Consider the following 20,164-nt stretch of genomic DNA (forward strand, 5'->3'; position numbering starts at 1 on the left):
AAATAATATGTTTGCATTTTAGTCATTGGAGCTGTTCCAATGATTTGACTGGAAAAGGATTCAAGACTTGAAATGTAACTTTACAGAAAGCTTTTGATAATAAAGTTCTAAAGGAAAGCATGCAGTATTTAAGAATACATTAAAACTCTTGTAGCAAGGAGTAGCTCATACACAACATCAGTCACCAGGAAGCTTGCTGTTTCCACTTTAGCAATTGCTTCTTTGCTGGCAAAGTCCTTAAGCATATGGTAGAGTGTGGAGTGAAATTCAGTATCTTCTTCTAGCTCTTCTGAAAAAGCTTCACTGGTTTCAGTGATCTCGAGCTTTTGTGCTTTCTGGCCATTAAACAGGTAAAGAGACCAGTCTTTGTCTTTGACAGAATCTGCTTTAAGATGCTCACTTACCTAGTGCAGAAAAAAATGTGCTGTAAGATCAAGCCTGTGACACTGACAGTATAAATTCTAGTATGAAATTCTAAATTCTAGTATACTCATGAGTGTAATGCAGAAACAAAACTGAAGAGCTGCTATGAGCCCATAAAAACTGTATTAATGCTCTCTACCTAAGAGACTGTGTCAACACCACAATCTTCAATCTAGTTTGCCTCTGATAAAATGCAAGGTTTGGCCATTCCAGCTGCTGCTCCTGTCTCCATTTGTTTTAGTTCTTGCTCCTGGGATTGAAGTATTAGGCTACACATGTATGTATGTGTGTGTATATGTATGTATGTGTGTGTATATATATATATATATATGTTAAATGCATTTAACTCAGGAGTGAGAGAGCTGCTCAAGATGACAACAGTATGGTACATTCCATATCTACAACCACAACTGGGAGTATTTTTCTTTCTAACTATCTGTGTTTTAGTTCACAGACAGAAACAAGTCAAGGCTTAAGTTGCTTGTTCCCCCCTTTACAGGAGGGAATAAATGAAATCCTATATGGGCAAGAAGAAATTTCCAGATACTAATTCTAAAACTTGCAGATTGGATTGTTATTCAGAGGACCACTACAACAGGATACTTCAGCATCCACCTGTATCATCCCAGCTTTGGCTAGAGCCTCAATAGCTGATCTATCAGTTACACATCCTAGCCCTAGTCTTTGTTACTGAAACATGCATCCCATTAGAGATCTTGCAACTGCATGAGTTGTGAAGCAGGCTCTGAAGTTTTACTAACATTGCTAAGTAGTTTACCCTAAATCCTAAAACTGTTGCACCAAGAGTATATGGTGGGGTTGAAGACAATGTTTGAGATGAGTGTAAGTTACAGAAGTTAATTGTTTCTGTCTCTTTAACTATGATAGAGTTTAGTATTGGTTTTCTCTAGATGCTTAGTCTATATCCACAAACCTTGAACACTACTTGCTCTTGACCTACTTCTTGATTCCACTTGCTTGAGGCAAAAGCAGATGCAACCAGTGCCATCTGTTGATAGGCCCTAACTTCTGCTAGAGGAATCTGTAATGCAAAAGTACAAGTTAAAAAAATATATTTAATTCAGTCTACTACTTCCCTGTGTTCTACAATTGTAAAAAAGCTTGCCTTAAACAAAATCCAATGGCTGAGCTGGCAGAACACCTGTCTACTTCCCACCTGATTCTGCACAACAGGTCTTCATGCAAGAAAGTGTTAGCTAAGTGAATAATAAGTGAAACAACAGGAAAACCATCCTCTTACACTCACCTTCTTGTGCACAGAGACATACTTGTATGAATGCTCTCCTGGGAAAATATTCATACCAGCTTTTTTCAAAACTGCTCTTAGGACAACTGGACTTAGCCATTTTCCTGTGATATGGGAAAGCACATTCTTCTTTTCCACCACCACTGAAGACAACATACATTGGTTATCCTGTTGTACAAACCAGTGAAAGCTACTGGTCATGAAAGCTATTTTCTACTTCAGGCATCAAATAGTAGTATCTCTGCTGTTCTGGATATTGTGTACATTATCTACTCCTGGGCTGAAAACTTTCATTCACATATCCTGAAGAAAGCCACTTTTTCAGAGATGACACTGGTCTGCTGGCCCATGCTTAGGCTCATAGGAGTCTTCTAAAATCACAGCTGTTACTGAACTCATTTACACAGCAATGAGCACATGGACAACCATGCACAACTCGAACCTTTAGAAGGAACAAGCACCATTAATAGTAGGTTGCTTAAAATGCTCTTGGTACATCTGGGAGGAACAATTTTTAAGTCTCTGGCTGGTGAAAGTCTTGAATTCAGCAAGGTAATATCAATCTCAAAGCATTAACTGGAACTTTGCAGAACAATTATAAAGATGCTTTCTTCTGAGCAGTTCACAGACAAATAAATTAAATCACCAGTACTGTTCCTTACAGTGTTTGGAAATGAAAAGATCCTCCCTCATTTTCACTGGTGCAAAGTGAAATTCAAATTCCTCTTGTGGAAGCATCCCAAGTTCTTAAAGGACACTATAATTATTCCACTTTTTTTTTAAATTTGCAAATGTTTTATTAAAAAAAATTATTTACAATACCTTAATTTGTATCTGAATTGTTGCAAATGTTGTAGTAACTACAAGAAGTGCTTCATCTATGCCTGTAGGTCGCAATTCCCATGCCTGATACGGCATGTGGACATGAGCATCCTGGAGAAGTGCTATTGTATAAAAGGCATCCATCCCAAAGGTGACGCTCTTTTCTTGTGGCTCGTGTGTTGTGTTGCTGATGCCATCAGTTCTCCACTGTTGGCCTTTACAAAAGGGATGCAAAAATACAAAGATATATACATAAAACTTTGCTTGTGATATGTGCTGGAGAAGAATTAGTAAAGACATCCTAGGTTAACTAATATTCACAGTTAAGATAAAATATTAGGCACAAAATAAAGAATTCATTTAAGGCAAAAAACCTCCTCATTTTAATTGTTTTTTAAGTAAAAGAGCAGGGCGATTTTGACAGGGAAACTTCTTAATCTCAAAAGAATATAAACACTAATGTAACTGTCACTTCTTTCTTGATATATAGCAGTCTACAAGCTCATTTTCAAGAGTAATCTCAACCATTTTAATAGGTTTTGCTCTCATTCATGAATGCAAAGTCAGAGGTATGTTGTACCTTTCTAACAACTAAAATATCACATTTGGGTTTTAACATTTAGATTTTGTGAACTTAAAACTAACACATGTAGTTAGAAGCTAATTTAGCTTAATGTGGACTTTACACCTATGGATTAACCCTAGCAAAACTTGATTTGTGGTACACAGTTGTACTACTAGCCATTATTAAATGGTGTGTGTTTTTTCCCACTCATATTAAAAACCTACAGTAAAAATATCTCGACAAGCAGTCTGTTATTAGGTACGATGCAGAAATAAAACTGAACCAACAAAACCCCAAATCAATTATCACCAAAGTCCTCAAATTATTTCTGTGTTCTAAATTGGCTTTTTACAGCTGGATTCTGGAAACAGTCCAATTCCAGTATAAATTCCATTATTCAAACTTAAGACACAAAATTATTGATAAGTTAAGTTGGTACCTGCAGGATCCCATCAGGCTATCACAGGATCCTGAAAATACATTGCTTTGTCAGAAGGCCTAAGGGTGATCTGTATTGGTGGCTGTGTGGCATCTTCAGCCTCTTCCAGGGCATATGGGTATGCCTCCAAGCCCACATAATGTACCTTTGGCAAGATGAGAAAAGTACAGATCACATTTTTATTAGAACACAGAGTATCCTACTTTTTTTTCTCTTTAAGTCCACCTAAACACCTGTGGAGTTATTAGTACTAACAGTTTGCTAACATTGCATGTTTCCAACAGTTACACATTTCCAACTACAAAGTTGGTGACAAGAGAAGGGTGACATTAACGAGCCTTTGGACCCTTCATATGCTGTGGGTGGCACCCTAAGGCAGTGCCACAAAGTAGGCATAGTCATGTTTTTAAATAGATCTACAGTCTTCAAAAACTCCAAGAGCACCAGAGAGGCAGAACCATATATTATTCCATTTTGTCTACACAGTGTCAAAGGGAATGAAAGAGGTCCTGTGTGCCTGGCAGTGCAGGTCTGTGTGCTTGGCTGGAATGAAATCCCATGTCTCTTGCTCTGCCCATAGTCGCACTTTCTTAGCTCATATGGGAATTTCACTTCTTAAAGGTTTTTCAGTTTCCCAGTAAAAACTGTGATGTTGGTTAGTGCTGCATCAAGCTGCACAAGTAGGAAAACTAGAACACAATGGCTATAGTCCTCAAATACCTTGCACAGCCTGGACCTGGATTGGCAGTAATTCTGTTGTCATCCAAAGTGTTCCTTTCACATATGAAAAACTAAGAACTTCTCTTTTTGCTTTTACTTTGGCCAAGAGCATTTTCCAGCACAAAGGCCTATGCTAGCCATGCTGGTGAGCACTGCCTGAGCACACATCTCTCTAAGAGCAGGCTGATCTGTTCCCCACAACTGCTCCAAAAAATTGGCCAAGTGTAACCGAAAAATTATTTGAAAATTTGGTCCTCCAGTTTGCCACTCAAGAAATCACGTGTATATTTACGGTGGTGACACACATCAGGAATAGCTCTACAGGGAAGAGGACAGCATGGGCTGTAATTGCTTCCCTCACTTACCTCCACCATGCCCCAGTCCTTGATTTGTTTGACCTGAGGTGGCAGCTGCAGTGCATCGATGTGGTACACGCCGCACACCAGCACAAACCGTTCCATGTCAACAATGTTTTCATTGGTTACCACCTCTTCTTTTTCATTCGCCTCTTCCTGCATCAGTGGATCCTGAACTAAAAAAAATAACCAAACAACACGAGTGAATTTGGTGCTAAAACAAACACACTGAAATTTCCCGCTTCTCTGATTTTTCACTTTTGCACAACACTCTGCGGCATTTGAGCACCATCTACTGGTGTTCCCCAAATCTTTTAACAATCCACTGAAGTCTGGGGAAAGGCAGACAGACAGACAGCTGGACAATGAAAAGCACTTCTTGCTCTGGTGATGAGCTTTTTAACAGATTGATCTCTGATCTAACTTCATGGTCAATTCAAAATGCTTTAAATAGGAACAAGGTTTCACTGACAAAATGAGTCATGTCTTTAATCACAGAAGAATTTCACAAGTCTATGACCCAGTAGATTCTAAATGGGTTTAGAAACATTGTATTGGCACCAAAAAAAGAAATGAGGCAAACAAAAGGGTCTAAGACAACTACAGGTCATATGCTGAAAGTGAAAAACAAATGATACTTATGAAGTACAGGAGGGATTTTTAACAGGTGAAACAAAATTTTCAGATAATAAAGATAATATTTTCTATGCATAATTATGTCTACATTATATTTATTATGAATTTAAGTTTTAATTAATTGAAAAATATTATTAGAAGGCATAAATGCCATGGATGAAAATGCTTGGAAATATTTCATTTAAAAAAAAAAACTGCATAAAGCATTGCACCAGATGTTGCAGAAGAAAGAAGGAAGTTACTGCTGACAGGGATCAAGAAAAAGTGTTCAATAATGTAAACGCATCTACTGTAAGTGTGATAGAAATATGCTTTTATAGAGTGAGATAATCTTATAAAATGGCAAATATCCACATAATCTCTCCAAGCTTTTGGAAAAACAAAACACAAACAAGTGAAATTGGTGTTAATTTTATGATGTCAGATGTAGTTGGACTATGCAAAGTTTTATTCTGCTGTACTCACACAACAACAGAATGTCCTTTTGCAGTTATTGAAAAAAACCAACACAAAAACTTAAACAGCAAACCCCCAAACTTTACAGGAAATAAGAACCATTTTACTATTAATCAACCACAGTAGTAGCTTGCACTTCAACTCACTTTTTAAAATAATACTACAAAAAATATTTGTGTGTCTTCTACACAAACCTATTCATTCTCTCAAGCTAAACCAGCTTCTTAGCCCTGGGTACAGTGAAGTTAAATCCAGACATCAACTGGCTGTGTCTCTCACTGGTTTCCCTATTGCTGCATTCCTGGTTTTCCTCTCTGCTGCCTGTTTGCACTGAGCATCCTGTCAAACTCTGTTCTAAAAGGGGCTGAATAGGTTTGCAAATCATCACTATGGTAAGCATAGTTTAATAAGCCTTCTCTCTGTATTCAAGCAGATAAATAAGCTTGAAGGCAGTCAGATATCATTAGTACAATTCCGTGCACATACATTTCACCTAACACTGGTAGGGATTTCCAAAGCCTTGCAGAAATAAAATGGCAAATTCCTCCAAATGAAGCCCAAGTTCTCTTGAAAACCACCTGACCTGGGTGATCTTTAGGGTCTGGTCTGACAAGTGGTTGCTTGGACTGTGCTCAACAGACACTTTCAGGGTGAGGTGGTTTTTTTTTGAACAAGAAAAAGGCTGCACAGCTCGGCTATGCTGAACAGATTCTAGACACTTTCTCTAAAGGCAGTACTACACGAAAATTCGCTCTTATTAAACTAAAGGACACCACAACACTGAAGAAATTTGTAACTCAACTTATGTACGACATTATAAAGTTTTGGCTCTTAGATTTAGGCCCTCTTTTGGCAAAGTATAGCAGCATGTATCTTGCTTAAAGCACACATTAAAGTAATACTCAGTAGTATCTACACTACCTGCATGCCTACCGTTATATACTTTTGATTAATTTTCTTCTGAGGAAGTAAATCTCACCATACAGCCTGGCAGATGCATAAAGACTGTCTCACTTGCAAACATACTTAAAGATATGCATAATAGTACACAAATGTATATAAACATAATAAACATGAACATAAACATAAATAATAAATTAATTAACTAAAATAAGTGTGGGTGCAAAATCCATTTTCCTATCTATCCTATTTTTCTCCCTGTATTTGACAATCATTAATAGAAACATCAACAAAACTCAAGTGTTATCAAAACATCAATATATTTATAAACTTTGTTCCATTCACAAGGAGATCTGTATCACAATGTTTCCATATGTAAAATAAAATATTTAGAACAAGTGATTTTGCAGTGCTGCACATAAACTAATCAAATACCTTGTGACAGTACATCCAAGATTTCTGATTTCTTCTCAGTTTCCTTCTCTGTCTCATTTTTATCAGCTACGCTATTGCTCTTTTCTTTGACCGAGGCAACAACACTCTATACAAAAAGCAAACAACATTTTTCCATTAGTCAGAGACACAACACAGAAGAGGGTATCACCTCCTTCAAGGAGGCCAAAGGAGGAACCGTACAGTCCCACTCCTCCAGTAACATTTGCACCAATCTTGTTACAAGGTCAAGGTTGTAGGAGAAATAATTTCTACCTAGCTAGTAAAAATAGTTTTGATTAAGGGTACTCTCCAACTTTGGAACTGGAGACAAAAAGAGAGATAAATAGAAATAATTACTTCATTTCCACGGCAAATTCCATCTTGAGTTCCCCAAGTACCATAAAAGCACTTCACCTTTTTAGCAGTCTCTGCACGCAAAAATTATGTTTACGCTGACTTTACAACTACAAGAGTGACATAAAGAAAACTGAAGCCAATGTTGAATTCAGTCATACTGAAACTCTGCCAGAATCCCCACTTGCAGTCTTAGCCTGTGCCTTGCCCATGATATTTATTCACTTTCTCACACTGTTGTCTATTTTCAAAACATTACCCTAGATTTCCAGCCAAATTTCCAACCCTGAGACGAATTCATCCCTGTCACCGCAGACTCCTCTGGAAGCACAGCAGTAGCCAAATTGCAGTTCAGTGTACAAGCCACCCATTTGGGGGCACATGCACATCCTGCGCCCTGTGCTGTGCCTGCCAGGGCGTGGGAGGAACACCCGTCTGCTGAAACAGGGTAGAAGGTGAGGGGAAAGAAGTGTTTAAGCACCGAAAAATGTGGGGGAACTCAAGGCAGAGCCAGACAGGAGGAGAGACTGCAGTAATTGAGAGAAGTGAGGTCTTCAGAGGAAACAGGAAAATTTACAAAACTGGCCTGAGAGAAAAAGAGTAAGACCTAGAAAAGAAAAGGAGAAGGAATGAAATGAGGAGCTTGAAGAAAGTCTGAAAAATGTAGGTAAAAACTATCAAAAGACGAGATTTGTCATGCAAAAAAGAAGCATTTCAGGCACTGATTCACTACAAGGTGTCAAGAAAAAGGCAAAAGGCAAGGATCATTGCTCCAAACATATCAAGGCAGCATAAATCACGATGGCTTACAGTTAACTGTAGTGTTGATGATGGGAATCCAGCTGCCAGAAAGTCCTGGGAAAGGCCTCAAGTGCCAAAGCTTCAGCATTCAGACAGGGAGCAACTGCGTAATGCCGCAATCAAGACCTGCTGAACTGAACCCTATTCTGCACGCTACACGTTTTCCTAATATTGGATTCCTGCAGTGATTTTTATGGGGCTGTCACTTTGTCAGCAGGACATATGTCACAGATTTATAGAAATGTCTTACAATGGCACCTAACATTCCCCACAGCTTGATCCTACTCTGAAACTGCCAACCAAATGTCAACTCACACAAGCCAACTGCACGGCAACTACCACACCCTGTCCCAACGTCCCTTTCTACCTTCTGTATGTCCATCTTTGCTCATTCACCCTACCATTCCCCCAAGAAGACCTATGACACAGTATTCGTACAAGTTGCCTTTTTCTATGAAGCGTTTCAGAACCTGAGGCTTTCCAGCAGAGGACACATTCAGAAGCTGCTGCACTGCAACTGGGCCTTGAGAACAGCAGTACGGTAGAACACCCTTTTGTGATATTTTTTACCTACCTTTCTCCCCTCAGAACACATTTCTTTTCCAGAGGGCACATTGGGCTCTTCTCTGCCTTTCTTTTCCTCTTCTGCTGGTTCTTCTACATTGTCTTTTGAATGCTGAGTTGACTTATCGTTATCAAGGACTTCCAGTTTCGGCACTCTCTGACACCGCAGCCAGACTGGAGATACGTGGTCATAAGAAGTATGCAATATGCAAACAGCAACACTGCTCAGAGCCAGTGACTTTGGAAGATCAAATCCATACTGTGCATCATTAAAAATGTGATTTTTGAATCTGTAACTAACAGTTAAAAGAATAACATTCCCTGGTAAGGCTGGCAGCACTTGCTTTTATATTTCTTCATAAGTATTCAAATTGATGCTCTACATTAAAAGTAATCTAAATTCTCTTTTGTTGCATGGTACAGTCTAAGAAATAGAGTGGGATGTCACGATACGCTTCCTGTCTTGTACTGACAGCTGTCTGTAAGCCCCTCCAGAAAAGCTGTAATTGCATTACAGGGATCAGGAGCTGCAAAAATAACGGTCCTGATTGACAGGATGACAGCGAGGCAAAAGTAGACGGCAGCTCTTCTACACAGTACGTTCCTGGTAAAACAGACTCCTCTAATGGGCAAATTCCTACAGAGGGGAAGCCACCAGCTGTTTGCTTTACATCAGTCTCAGCATCTTCCACATAAAACCCAAAGAGATACGCAGACCTAAAAGTAATTTTGATAATCAACAGTATCACGCAGCCACAGATCCTTGTGACACTGTAGGAAAGAACTAAAGGCAGCACAGGAGGCCAACTTGCATCAGATCAAGTATCTAACTCATCAACTTGGGTACTTGCATCAGATATGGAAGTTTTGTGCTCATTGCAATTTCTGCCCAACAAACCCAGAACAATTCAAGTAACACTTACTTTAGGATAAGATCAGCTGATCATAAGTTCTAAAAATCTTCTAGTAAAGCAACATTTATTTTTTAAGGCTTTGTTGGAAATTTTAAGCGCATCTCTAAGCAGGACACTGCTTAGCACCCAGCCTTCTAGCGAACTTAGCAAAACTTACAGCAACAGGTCCTCAGCCAAGGCAAAGTCTTTTTACCAACATAATCCTCATATTTGCAGAGTGAGAGTAGGAAGTCTGCTCAAAAATCTTGGTTTTAAAAATGTATCCGCTAAATGGTAATCTAAATTAAAAAACAATCTTAGATTCTGAACCTACTACAGAGGATATTTGCACCCCAGGCTCTAGAATCTTTTATCTAACAGAGAACTGAGCACAAAGCATCATTCACTGCTTTACAAGCAACTGTAACGGCTTCAAAGCTATTTAATGCATCAGCAAGAAACGTCCCTTCCAGAGGAATTTCAATTCCCTGCAAGAGTTTTATTGTTTTCCCTGAAAATTTGTTCTGGTAGCAGCAGGGTTCTACTGTAACATTTTAAGAAACGAATTTTATATATACATACATATATATATATATATATATGTACACACACATTTATATGTATATACATATATAAAACACTCCTGTTTTTTTAAGAAAACTCTAATGTAACCAGTACCTTCCTTAGCTGGAAGTCTGTAGAACAAATGCTATTCAATATGAAAAAGACTATGAGAAACTGGTTCTTGGTGTTTACACAACTTGGGTAGACAAGGCCAGGTCTCATCTCAAATTAAGAATTCCAGTGTGCTGTACCTTCCTTTCTTCTTCAGATTGGCCCAAATACAGAAAGTAACATTTTTATCCTTTAAGACTGCCTCCATATTTCCAGTTTCAGAATCTTCATACATATTAGCTGTCTATAAAGAAAAAAGTCAATTAACTCATGTTTTCTTCTTATTTATATCACTTCGATTTACTTACGTTTACACTTAAATAAATAAAAAAGACATGTAGGAATAAAAATACACCGGACCAAGCTCAAGTATATTGTATTTATATACTAAAACATGACAGTTCTAAGCTCAAATCGCTCTGTTAAAATATGAACTATGTTCTTTTTCTTCCTATGATTTCATCAGATCTGTCAGTCAAATACTGGCTCAAATACTCCTTTTCCTTTTTTTGTTTCCTCTAGCAATATTGTTTTGCTAAACATACTTATATATATGCTCAATATACCTAAAATAGCCAGCAAGATCACTACCTATACATGCAACCCAGACAACTGATTCCCAAGTACATTTTCTTGTTTAAATACTCTTTACTCTTTCCAAGATCTTAGTCTAAAAAATATTTTAGTCATATGAATTTATATTAAAAAATGTGTACAAGCTAGCCTTACCTGCTTTTCATATTTGCAATTTTTTGTGCAACTAGCTTTAATTTAAAGTACTGAGACAAAAGAGGAAACAAATTTAATATTGTTCAAGTAACAAGTTCCCCTTGTTTTCAACAGCTCACAAAATCTCACAATCATTTAATCTTAAATGTCTTAGTGATAGGAATTTCCACTGTAAAGCTAAGATTATCAGGGGTTTTGAAGAAATAGAAGTCTGGTGCCTGCTATACACAAGATCTGGAGACTCAAATATTAAATTTGGAAACTGAAATACTGATCTTTGTGACAATTTAATAGCAAAACCAGCCGCCAACCACAGTAAGACACTTGTAGCTAACCTTATGTACATTAGGCATATTACAACTTGGAAGTAATAAATCTTTCTTACTTTAAGGAGTTGTTCTGTTGCTCCATTGTACTTCTCATGAAGCAGATTCTGCAGTTCCAGAATAGATTCCTGGTACTGGACAGTTTCTTTTTCTGTTATCTTATTTGGTGGCGTTTCCAGTAAAAGAAACTGCAACTTCTCAATTAACTAGAAGACATTACACATGGGAAAAGTATCTCTGCTTTGACACCACCCTTATTATACTGTGTCATAAAATTCAAGGAAAATTGGCTTCCTTTGTACCTAAACATATCTTGGTCGCAGAAATAATATTTTTCTACTATAACTCTAGAAATTACGCTAAGGCAGCATTATCAGCTAGACAGCTAACTATGCAAAGTGCTGGAAATTCCAGGGGCAAGTCTGCCTGCCTTCATTCCTCTAGTCCAATTCATTTATTCCTTAACATGTAGGCTGTGAAATCTTAGCTTATGGAATAGATAATTTATTGAACCAGTTGGTTATATGAAGAAACTTGTAGTCAAAAATTAGTTTTCATGAAAAGCTTACAGCTTTCTTTTGGAACCATGTTTTCTATAGTAATAATCTCAACTAAGAAATCAAAACAGAAAAAAAAAAGGAAGGCATACAGCAATTACAGCTAGGACAAGAGTGGTAAGAAGGAACAGAAGCTGGTAACTGCCAGGCTTTTTGCTTGGGTTGCAGCATAGAAGAGAAAGGGAGGACTGATCTGTTGAAATTTTTGGAAAGGACCAGCACATTCATGCTGGCTCAGAAAAAAAGCAGTATGCGGAAAGTGAGAATTGCAGCACCCAGCAAGCATTGCAAGATAGGAAATCTAACACTGAGAATCAAGCCAGCCCAATGAAAGCTGTATTATGCATACGACTTTCACCTCCAATTTCTGGAAGATCCCACTTAATTTTCTGTAAAACACTATAAAGTTAGCATAAATGAAAATAAAATCCTACATGTACAGAGTAGGCACAAATTGCTTAAAATTGCCTCACAAGCCATCAGTGGTTGGTGGCTTGCATTTTGGGAACTCCTGGTTCTTACCATGACACTTCACCAACTGTGTTATACAAGAAGGCTGCTGTCCACTGAAGCACCTATTTATGACATGAGCCCGCGTGTTCTTTCTCAAGACTGTTAAAAACGTACATAGGAAGGAAGATGGATGTTGCAATACTAGAGCTGAGTGTAGAAACATTACACACAAATCCCCCAAATGCACTGCATGTTTAAATTCAATAGTCATCTTCATTAGAGTTAACAATAAATCTGCAATCTAAAAAAGAAATGTAAAAACTGAAGAAAAACTTCTGGGTTTTGAAGGTTTGAGCAATTTTCAATCATATGGCCACAAAAAAAAAAAAGAGGGGGGCTGTTAAGAGTGTGTTCTGGTAAGGTTAAACTGAAAAATACCATTTTAACACTTACATTTAGCACCTGTTCCCCCTTCTTCATCACAAGTTGAATGCCCTCATTTTGATCTTCATGCCATAAGCTCATGAAAGTATTTATTTCCTGCAGCACAGTTGGGTCAGGACTTCCATCACAATTGAGGTAATGCTCCCGCTACAGAAAACGTTCAAAAAAAAGCAGATATGGGCATGTGGTGCAAATGACTATCATTTTTACAAGAAAAAGGAGGATTCTGAAAGACAAATATATTGTAGGGATACATTCACACCTGCATCTAAACAGGACTGTAACACCACCTGGCTTATCGCTATGCCAGAAAAAAATGGTTTAGTTTGATACTAATGTATTCAGACACTTCTGCCCATCGAACATTTGCTGTTCATACTTACTCATTTAGCAGAGGTTTCTGTTCTGCTAGGTAAAGATTACATGTCTACAAAAAGCAATAAATTCAGTACCTGCCACAAATGAGAGGCTGAAAGAATAAATGACTGAACATAAATGAGGAACCAGGGCAGGTGGAAGAGGCAGATGGTTCGCAAAACAGATACTGCCAAAAACCCTGAAAATCCCTACACTGGCAACAAAGCTGCTTAGGAGCCTTCTACTCCAGCACATTTATTCCTCCTTTTTCTGCCTCTGAAGATTTCCTCCTCCTTACCAGCACCAATTCAGCTGTTACAGAAACGTCTCGTGGGAATGTGAAACCCTAGATGTAATTTTTAAAATAATTTTAATTTCAAATCAATTATTGCTCATTCTTATAAGTGGGAGAATAAAAATCAGCAGTAGGCTTTACCCATTTAACTCTAAACAGAACTCTCACATTGGCTCATGAGATCAATTTATCACCTATAACGTAATTTTTTTCATCCAAATAGTAAGATATTAAGGAAGCATTGTCTTCCTGTGAGGATTAATAATGCAATGTTACTGAAGATTGCATTACGGTGTAAAATGTATCTTTTAAAGCAAAAGGGCTTGTTTAATTGCATTCCCAGTCACTTCCATAACCATTTCCATTGACTTCAAAAAAAGCCATAATAGGTGAGTGCTCAGAGCACTGGAAACGTCTGTACAAAATACTGATCAGTCTTCACTAACTGAAACAGCTCATTTCTTTTATTTACATCTTTGCACTTAAAAGAGAAATTCAGTTTAATAATCAGGAAAACACATCCTTAAAAATAACAGCACTTGTTCTTTGAGGAAAAGTTCATGATAATTTGTAAATGTATTCATTAATCTGAACTGAAATTGTTCAGAAATTGATGTGGAAACTCATAATTCTGTATTATATATTTCTTTTGCCCTAAATATTCTTACCAACAGACTAATACAAACTATGGTATTTCCCATAAACTACCAATATTTTATTTGAAGATTTATTAGTTCTATTTGCCATTACTTTTCAAAACAAAACAAAAAAATCTTATGTTTTCTCTTCCGAGAAATGCTCCTCAGAAGCATCCATAAACAACAACTGTCCTCTTTCAAAACAACTGACAGATTCTCATGTTCACAAGGATAATAAAGTCAGAGCTTGTCATCAACTGAAATGGGTAATGAGCATCACCCAAAGGTGTCACAACGTTAACTGTGAAGTTACTGTGCCGCACTGTTGTGGCAACAAAGGCCAAGGGCACGCTGGACTACACCAGGAAGAGTGTAATCAGGGAGCCCAGGGCTGGTCCCTCGGAGGGCTCCTGAAGCCACATCCAGTTTTGGGTCGCTCAGTACAAGAGAAAGAGTGGAAACTGGAGAGTCCAGAGGGACATTAAGGTGGTTAGGGTACTGGAGGAAACAACACATGAGGAAAGGCCAAGCTTTGTTAGTCCGGAGAAGACTAACAAAGCTAGGGGAGGAGCTAACTGCAATCTACCAGCACCTAGAGAGGGCTTACAGAGAAGGCAGAGGCAAACTTTCCTCAGAGGTGCACAGGGACAATATGTGTCATGACAATTAGGCAGCGACCCCAACCTGTAACAAGGGAAATGCCATTCAGCTTTAAAGAGAAATTGTTACAGCAAGAGTGGTAAAGCACTCAAAAAGGTTGCTCAGAAATTCTATGGTATCCTCACCCTTAGAAATTTTCAAAACCCGACTGAACACCTTCATCTAATTTCAGAGTTTGTCCTACTACGTGCAGGAGGTTGAACTATATGAATTTCAGAAGTCCCTTCTAATGTGATCTATCCTATGATTCTAAATTTGTTCCACAGAAGCTTTATAAAGTGTTAAGTGATACGCAAAACAGAGAAAATCCATGTGGCCACAAGTCTATTTAACCTTACCTGGAACCAAACGGACCAAATCTCACATCAGTCTACTACTGAATGATGTTTCTGCAAGATAGATTTACAAGAGTAAAGTGTTCGACTAGTGTATTTCCATACGTTATTATTTAAAAATTAACTTTACAGGCATACTGTACTATTGGGTGATGATCCAACCACCATATATGTCACCCTAAACTGCAGACATTAACTCTTAGCTGCATTTTCACGTATTTCAGTCCCTGGTATCCGACTCATATTTGTGCCATGTCCTTCAAAGTTTTGGCCAATGTCTCTCAGAATGATGACATGTGATATCCAGGAATCACTGGAACAAATGTTGTCAATTGCCTCAAATTCTACAAAAATATTTTTAAGCCCTGGTAGAGCTTTTTTATGGAATGTTTAAAAGTAGAATGAATTAAACAAATAGAAAAGGAAGGACAAATACCAGGACATCTGAAACTATAATTCCTCTTGACTGCTGGGGTAGGTTGTGGGGCCCTAAAACTCTCATTGGCCAGACAGGCTTCTCTTTGCCCATATTTCTTTTCGTGTGCGCCAAAGTTTAGAAGACAGAGGAGAGTGAGGATGGCTAGTTACTACCTTGAGCTGAAACTTGAAATGCAGTCATAGCACACAAAGTTCAAGAAACAAAAGCATCCTTGGATCCTGTAATGGAGACATAGTCTAAAGTCTCTTCATGGTTGAACCTCTACGACACCGGATAGATTTTGGAAAGAAAGCTCACCTTTGCATGGGCTCTGTATTCTGTTTTCCACTGCTGTGCAGACAAAAACTCCTGTTCCAGTGAATGAAGTTCTGCTAGTTCAGACTCCCTTCGTTCTTGATTCTGTTAAAATATATATGTATCAAATAGATGAGATAAATATTTGGTTTACTACTTACAATTATTTTATAGCAAAGACAAAAAAAATAGGATATTTGAGTGAGTTATCATTTAAACAAATCCAGACACCAATAACTTGCTTTTTTATGAAACATTTAATTGAGAAGACTACAGCAGTTTGCAATATGTTATTGTCATCGCATTAGTTGCTGAGCCATATGATAAACATAGTGTGTCATACGATTGTTAATCTCTCCTTTGAACAGTTTCTGTATCATCATCTTGGAACTACCTCTACCGAGAGCTGATGAAAAATGTAAGCATATGTCAGAAAAATGTGTGCCAGATGATTATTTTTTCTTTATAATTTCTGTTATTTTAAATTTATCTTCTTGCTAGAGGGGGGAAATACTCTGTGAAGGACAAGAGGCACAGGCAAGAGTGATTTTTTTTTTCCTGGGGAAATAAATTGTGGTAAATCTTCTTTCTTTTAAAACAAAAAACTCTTTAGGTATCACAAATCGGTTTTTGTTCTGAATTCCAGTCTTTGAAAAACAAGCATACATATTCAAATACACATACATATTCAAATACACATACATATTCAAATACACATGCATACAATCAATGCACCTGTCCTAATATATAACCACTTCTAGAATTTATAGCAAAATTTTCTTGTCATATCTGTACCAAACGTAATTATGGGGAACGCAAAAAAAATTCCAATTCAAAGTATAGTGGAAATAGAAAAAAAAATTTATTCAGACTAGAGTGTCACATATCCCAAAAGTTAATGTATCTTTATGTATCAAAAACAGCCAAGACTGTCTTGTCTCAGAGAAATTTTCTGAACCAAAGCAACACTAACCAAAATATTGGCTTAGTGAAACAACACTATAGAAAAAGATTCAGCACAATTTCTCTTGTCTTTACATGTATTGTGTTTTATTTTACTATTAATGCAGCTTGCAACCTTCTCAACTTGTGGGATCTCATACAAGAGAACCTTTCAATGATTTGGCTAGATTTTTCATTATTAATTTTAATCTAGTGATGCAAGAAGATTTCCTCTATATTGTTCCCAACACTAAGGTCATAAGGAAATTCCTTTCCATTCTCACACTAAATTAATAATGTTTTATAGACCTTGTCACAAATTTAGAAATAGCCTTAGAATTTTTCAGTAATTATTGAGTATGAACTAACTTTTGCCACAAGCTTTTCCATCTGCTTTTGTTCAATTCTCTCCTTTTCAAGTCTGGCTTCTGCTTCTTTTTCAGCTTGCAATCGGGCTTCCTCTGAAAACTGGGAAATAGATCAAGAGCATAATTATATCTTGCTCAAAAAATACCCCAGATAAATTATTTTGTTATTAGCTGTAAGGACAAAACAACTATAATAATGAGCAACACAAAGGTGTATCTTAGATCACACAGAAATCTTCCAAATGAGTCAGGTTACTTAGAATCACAGTACCAAACCACACTATCTCTGGCACTACCCCTATCAGCCTGTGACAAGTGGAGACAAGGATAAGTAAGCCCTTCTTTTCCCCTCAGAAACAGCTGCAGGAGTACCCTCTCCCTTTATCTACAGTTTGAACAGCCTCAAGTTCTTAATCCAATGTCTATGGGGAAATTGCCTAACTGGTTCAGTCCCAATTTACTCCTCTTCTCTCATACAATCTCTGGTAGGTACATCAATCTTCTAGTTACTTCTTCATTGAAATCCTCTTCACAAACAGTTACTCCTGATCAGAGTTTATAGCTTTTCTTTGCTGCCACAGGGACTAGAAAATCAGAGAGGATATGAAAACTAAGATTTCAAACTCTAAGCCTTCAAGCTAGCATAGCCTATGCATCAACCCAGATGTCCCCAAACAGTTGCTTGAATGTCACTGCCTACGTGCAAATCACTTCAGATAGATCTGTGTTGCACAGCGGCAAGAGCAATGGCAGTTCCCAAATCTGCCTGTACTCTCCCCAGCCACTACCCCATCCACAGAGGTTACTTATGATTAGTAACTATTTTACTAGTATTAGTAAAATAGTATTAGTTACTATTTATTAGTAACTATTTTTAACTATACTACTTACTATTAGTAGCAGTCATAGAATGCCCAAACCCCCACCAGGATGGGTAAATAGCAGAAAGGGAAGAAGAGATGGATCTGAAGCTTCGACAGGGGTATTGGTTGTGATACTAAACTGCAGATGGGGAGGACAGGTCAAGTCATGCCACTGGGATTTCATTTTAAGGGCTACAGTGATACACAATAGGAAGATCTTGAAGAAGAGGTTGGAGGAATCAGTCATCAGTAGAGACAGAAGAATTAAGCCCAAGCAAACTACACTTTAACCTCTCCTAGTTTGTAGTCACCTTATCTGCTACCCCTTTAGAACACCAGCAAGGCCCTGCCAAAAGAAGTACTCTGTTGGCCTTCTTTGGATAAAGTCCTTTTCGATAATTTCTCTTAACTACTGATAACTAGGCTTGGAAGGGGGGTGGGGAGAGAGAAAACAACAAAAAGCTGCATTTCTAACTCGCTGGGAATATTTCCAAAGGTTATGGTAAGAGAAAAAAAAAATCCTTCCAGCCATCCACCTTCCCAAATTCATAATCACAGTAAGACTAACTGGAAAAAAGAGAGTATGATTCTAATACGAAAGTGAGATGTGGGAGGCAGCAACAAGTAACACAGAACTTGGCCTACACAAGAAAAGAGGGATGAATCACTTGTATATGTGAAATAGAGATAGATATTGGTGCACACGTAGTTTGGAAGATTACTTTCTGTCCATTTATTTAAAATAAGTGATTTATGCCATCATATTTCCTGTAAATGAAGCGCACAGTACCTTCCTCTTTCAGCCTCCTTTCTTCATCTTCTTTCTGTAATCTCAGTTGTTCAGCTTTGTTAATTTCCTTTTTGTCAATGGACTTAATGTTTGCAATAAATTAGAAAAAAACAGATGTCAGTATTAGTTTAATACATTTAGGCAATCCACACCCTGGACTCAATTTTCTTCTCATTTTCATGATGCAATATACACTCTCACAATTAATATTTTACTCTATGCTAGACATATCTGAACACACCCACAGCAGGGGGAACATTAAAACCTCTTGTTTTAATGTGGAAATTGAGTAACAGGTAGATTTGCTACGAAAGTGGATGTTACAACTTCAAATATTTTGTGAAATATTTAGAAATGTATTTTGGGATAGAGGTAAGTCTGGCATTTAGGAGCATCCAGTTCACAAGGCAACTAATAAACAGTTCTCTTTACTGTCATAAAATCCTAACTGCAACTCAATTAACTGTTCAATCTCTAGGTCAATCCTAGAATAACTGTATTTTCAATTTGTGTTTCTCAGAAATTATCTTCCTTGTCAGTTCTTTCCAGTCTAGGTACACATTTAAAAAAAATAAAAGCCAATATAAGTAACATGCAAAATCTGCTGTCATGTAGCTGATTAACCAAAATAAACCACTTATTTTGTCCTGTAATTCATAGCATTCATAGAATCCTCACTGATGATATGCTTAAAAATTTGATAATTGGATCTGTGCACATGAAGCCATTTTATCTTCAAGAGACTTGAACAGCTAGGATGTGGAAAGCATCATTCTCTCTACATTTAAAGATTTGGATTTGGTGCTTCACTTTTTTCCTCATGGGCAAGAAGAAAAGTTCTTGGATGGGCTTCTGGTTTTTATTATCATTTTGTTTTGGTTTTGTGTTGACACAATCTTGGGACATGTAATCAAACGTGTAGGATCACCACTGTTGCTAGAAAACAGCACTTAAAGACACGCGGGAGAAAAACACTGATTTCCTGTTTATACAGTAGTAAAAGCAGCCTAAGGTTGCAATCCTCATCAAGCACATAGTTAATAAGGACTAAATTCTCATTATTCAGTTTTACTTAGTGTTGCACTGCCGTTGTATTGCACACATAATAAACTTGCAGTCACTGCGCCTTGACTCCACCTGAGGTTGGTGGAATGACAGCAGGGAGGAGTGCTGCTCCTCAAGGCAGATGCTGCAAAGGCAAGGACTGAATACAGTAGATATAAAAAAAGAAAACCAGCCAAAAAAACCCCAAAAATACAAAAAAAAGGGAGGGTGGGAGGGGAGAAAGATGGGCCAGGAAGTAAATTGAAACAAGAAGTTTGTGGAGACTGTTAAATAATAAGGAGGCTGATTTTGTACTGAACTGCA

At 37.6% G+C, this 20,164-nt stretch overlaps 1 protein-coding gene across 1 annotated transcript; it reads right to left on the reverse strand.

Annotated features, from left to right (window-relative positions):
- Nucleotides 1-128: 128 nt before the first annotated feature.
- On the reverse strand, nt 129-18,863 carry CASC1 (cancer susceptibility candidate 1). The gene is given in 14 exon segments (XM_010187843.1): nt 129-404; nt 1,358-1,465; nt 1,691-1,858; nt 2,513-2,727; nt 3,517-3,661; nt 4,602-4,768; nt 7,020-7,125; nt 8,749-9,028; nt 10,447-10,550; nt 11,421-11,567; nt 12,825-12,962; nt 15,837-15,938; nt 17,145-17,236; nt 18,797-18,863. Coding segments are annotated over 13 exon segments (1,977 nt in total). The 5' UTR covers nt 17,166-17,236; nt 18,797-18,863.
- Nucleotides 18,864-20,164: the final 1,301 nt, after the last annotated feature.

The sequence above is a fragment of the Mesitornis unicolor genome, unplaced genomic scaffold (genome assembly GCF_000695765.1).
Source record: "Mesitornis unicolor isolate BGI_N332 unplaced genomic scaffold, ASM69576v1 scaffold18687, whole genome shotgun sequence".
Taxonomy (NCBI): domain Eukaryota; kingdom Metazoa; phylum Chordata; class Aves; order Mesitornithiformes; family Mesitornithidae; genus Mesitornis; species Mesitornis unicolor.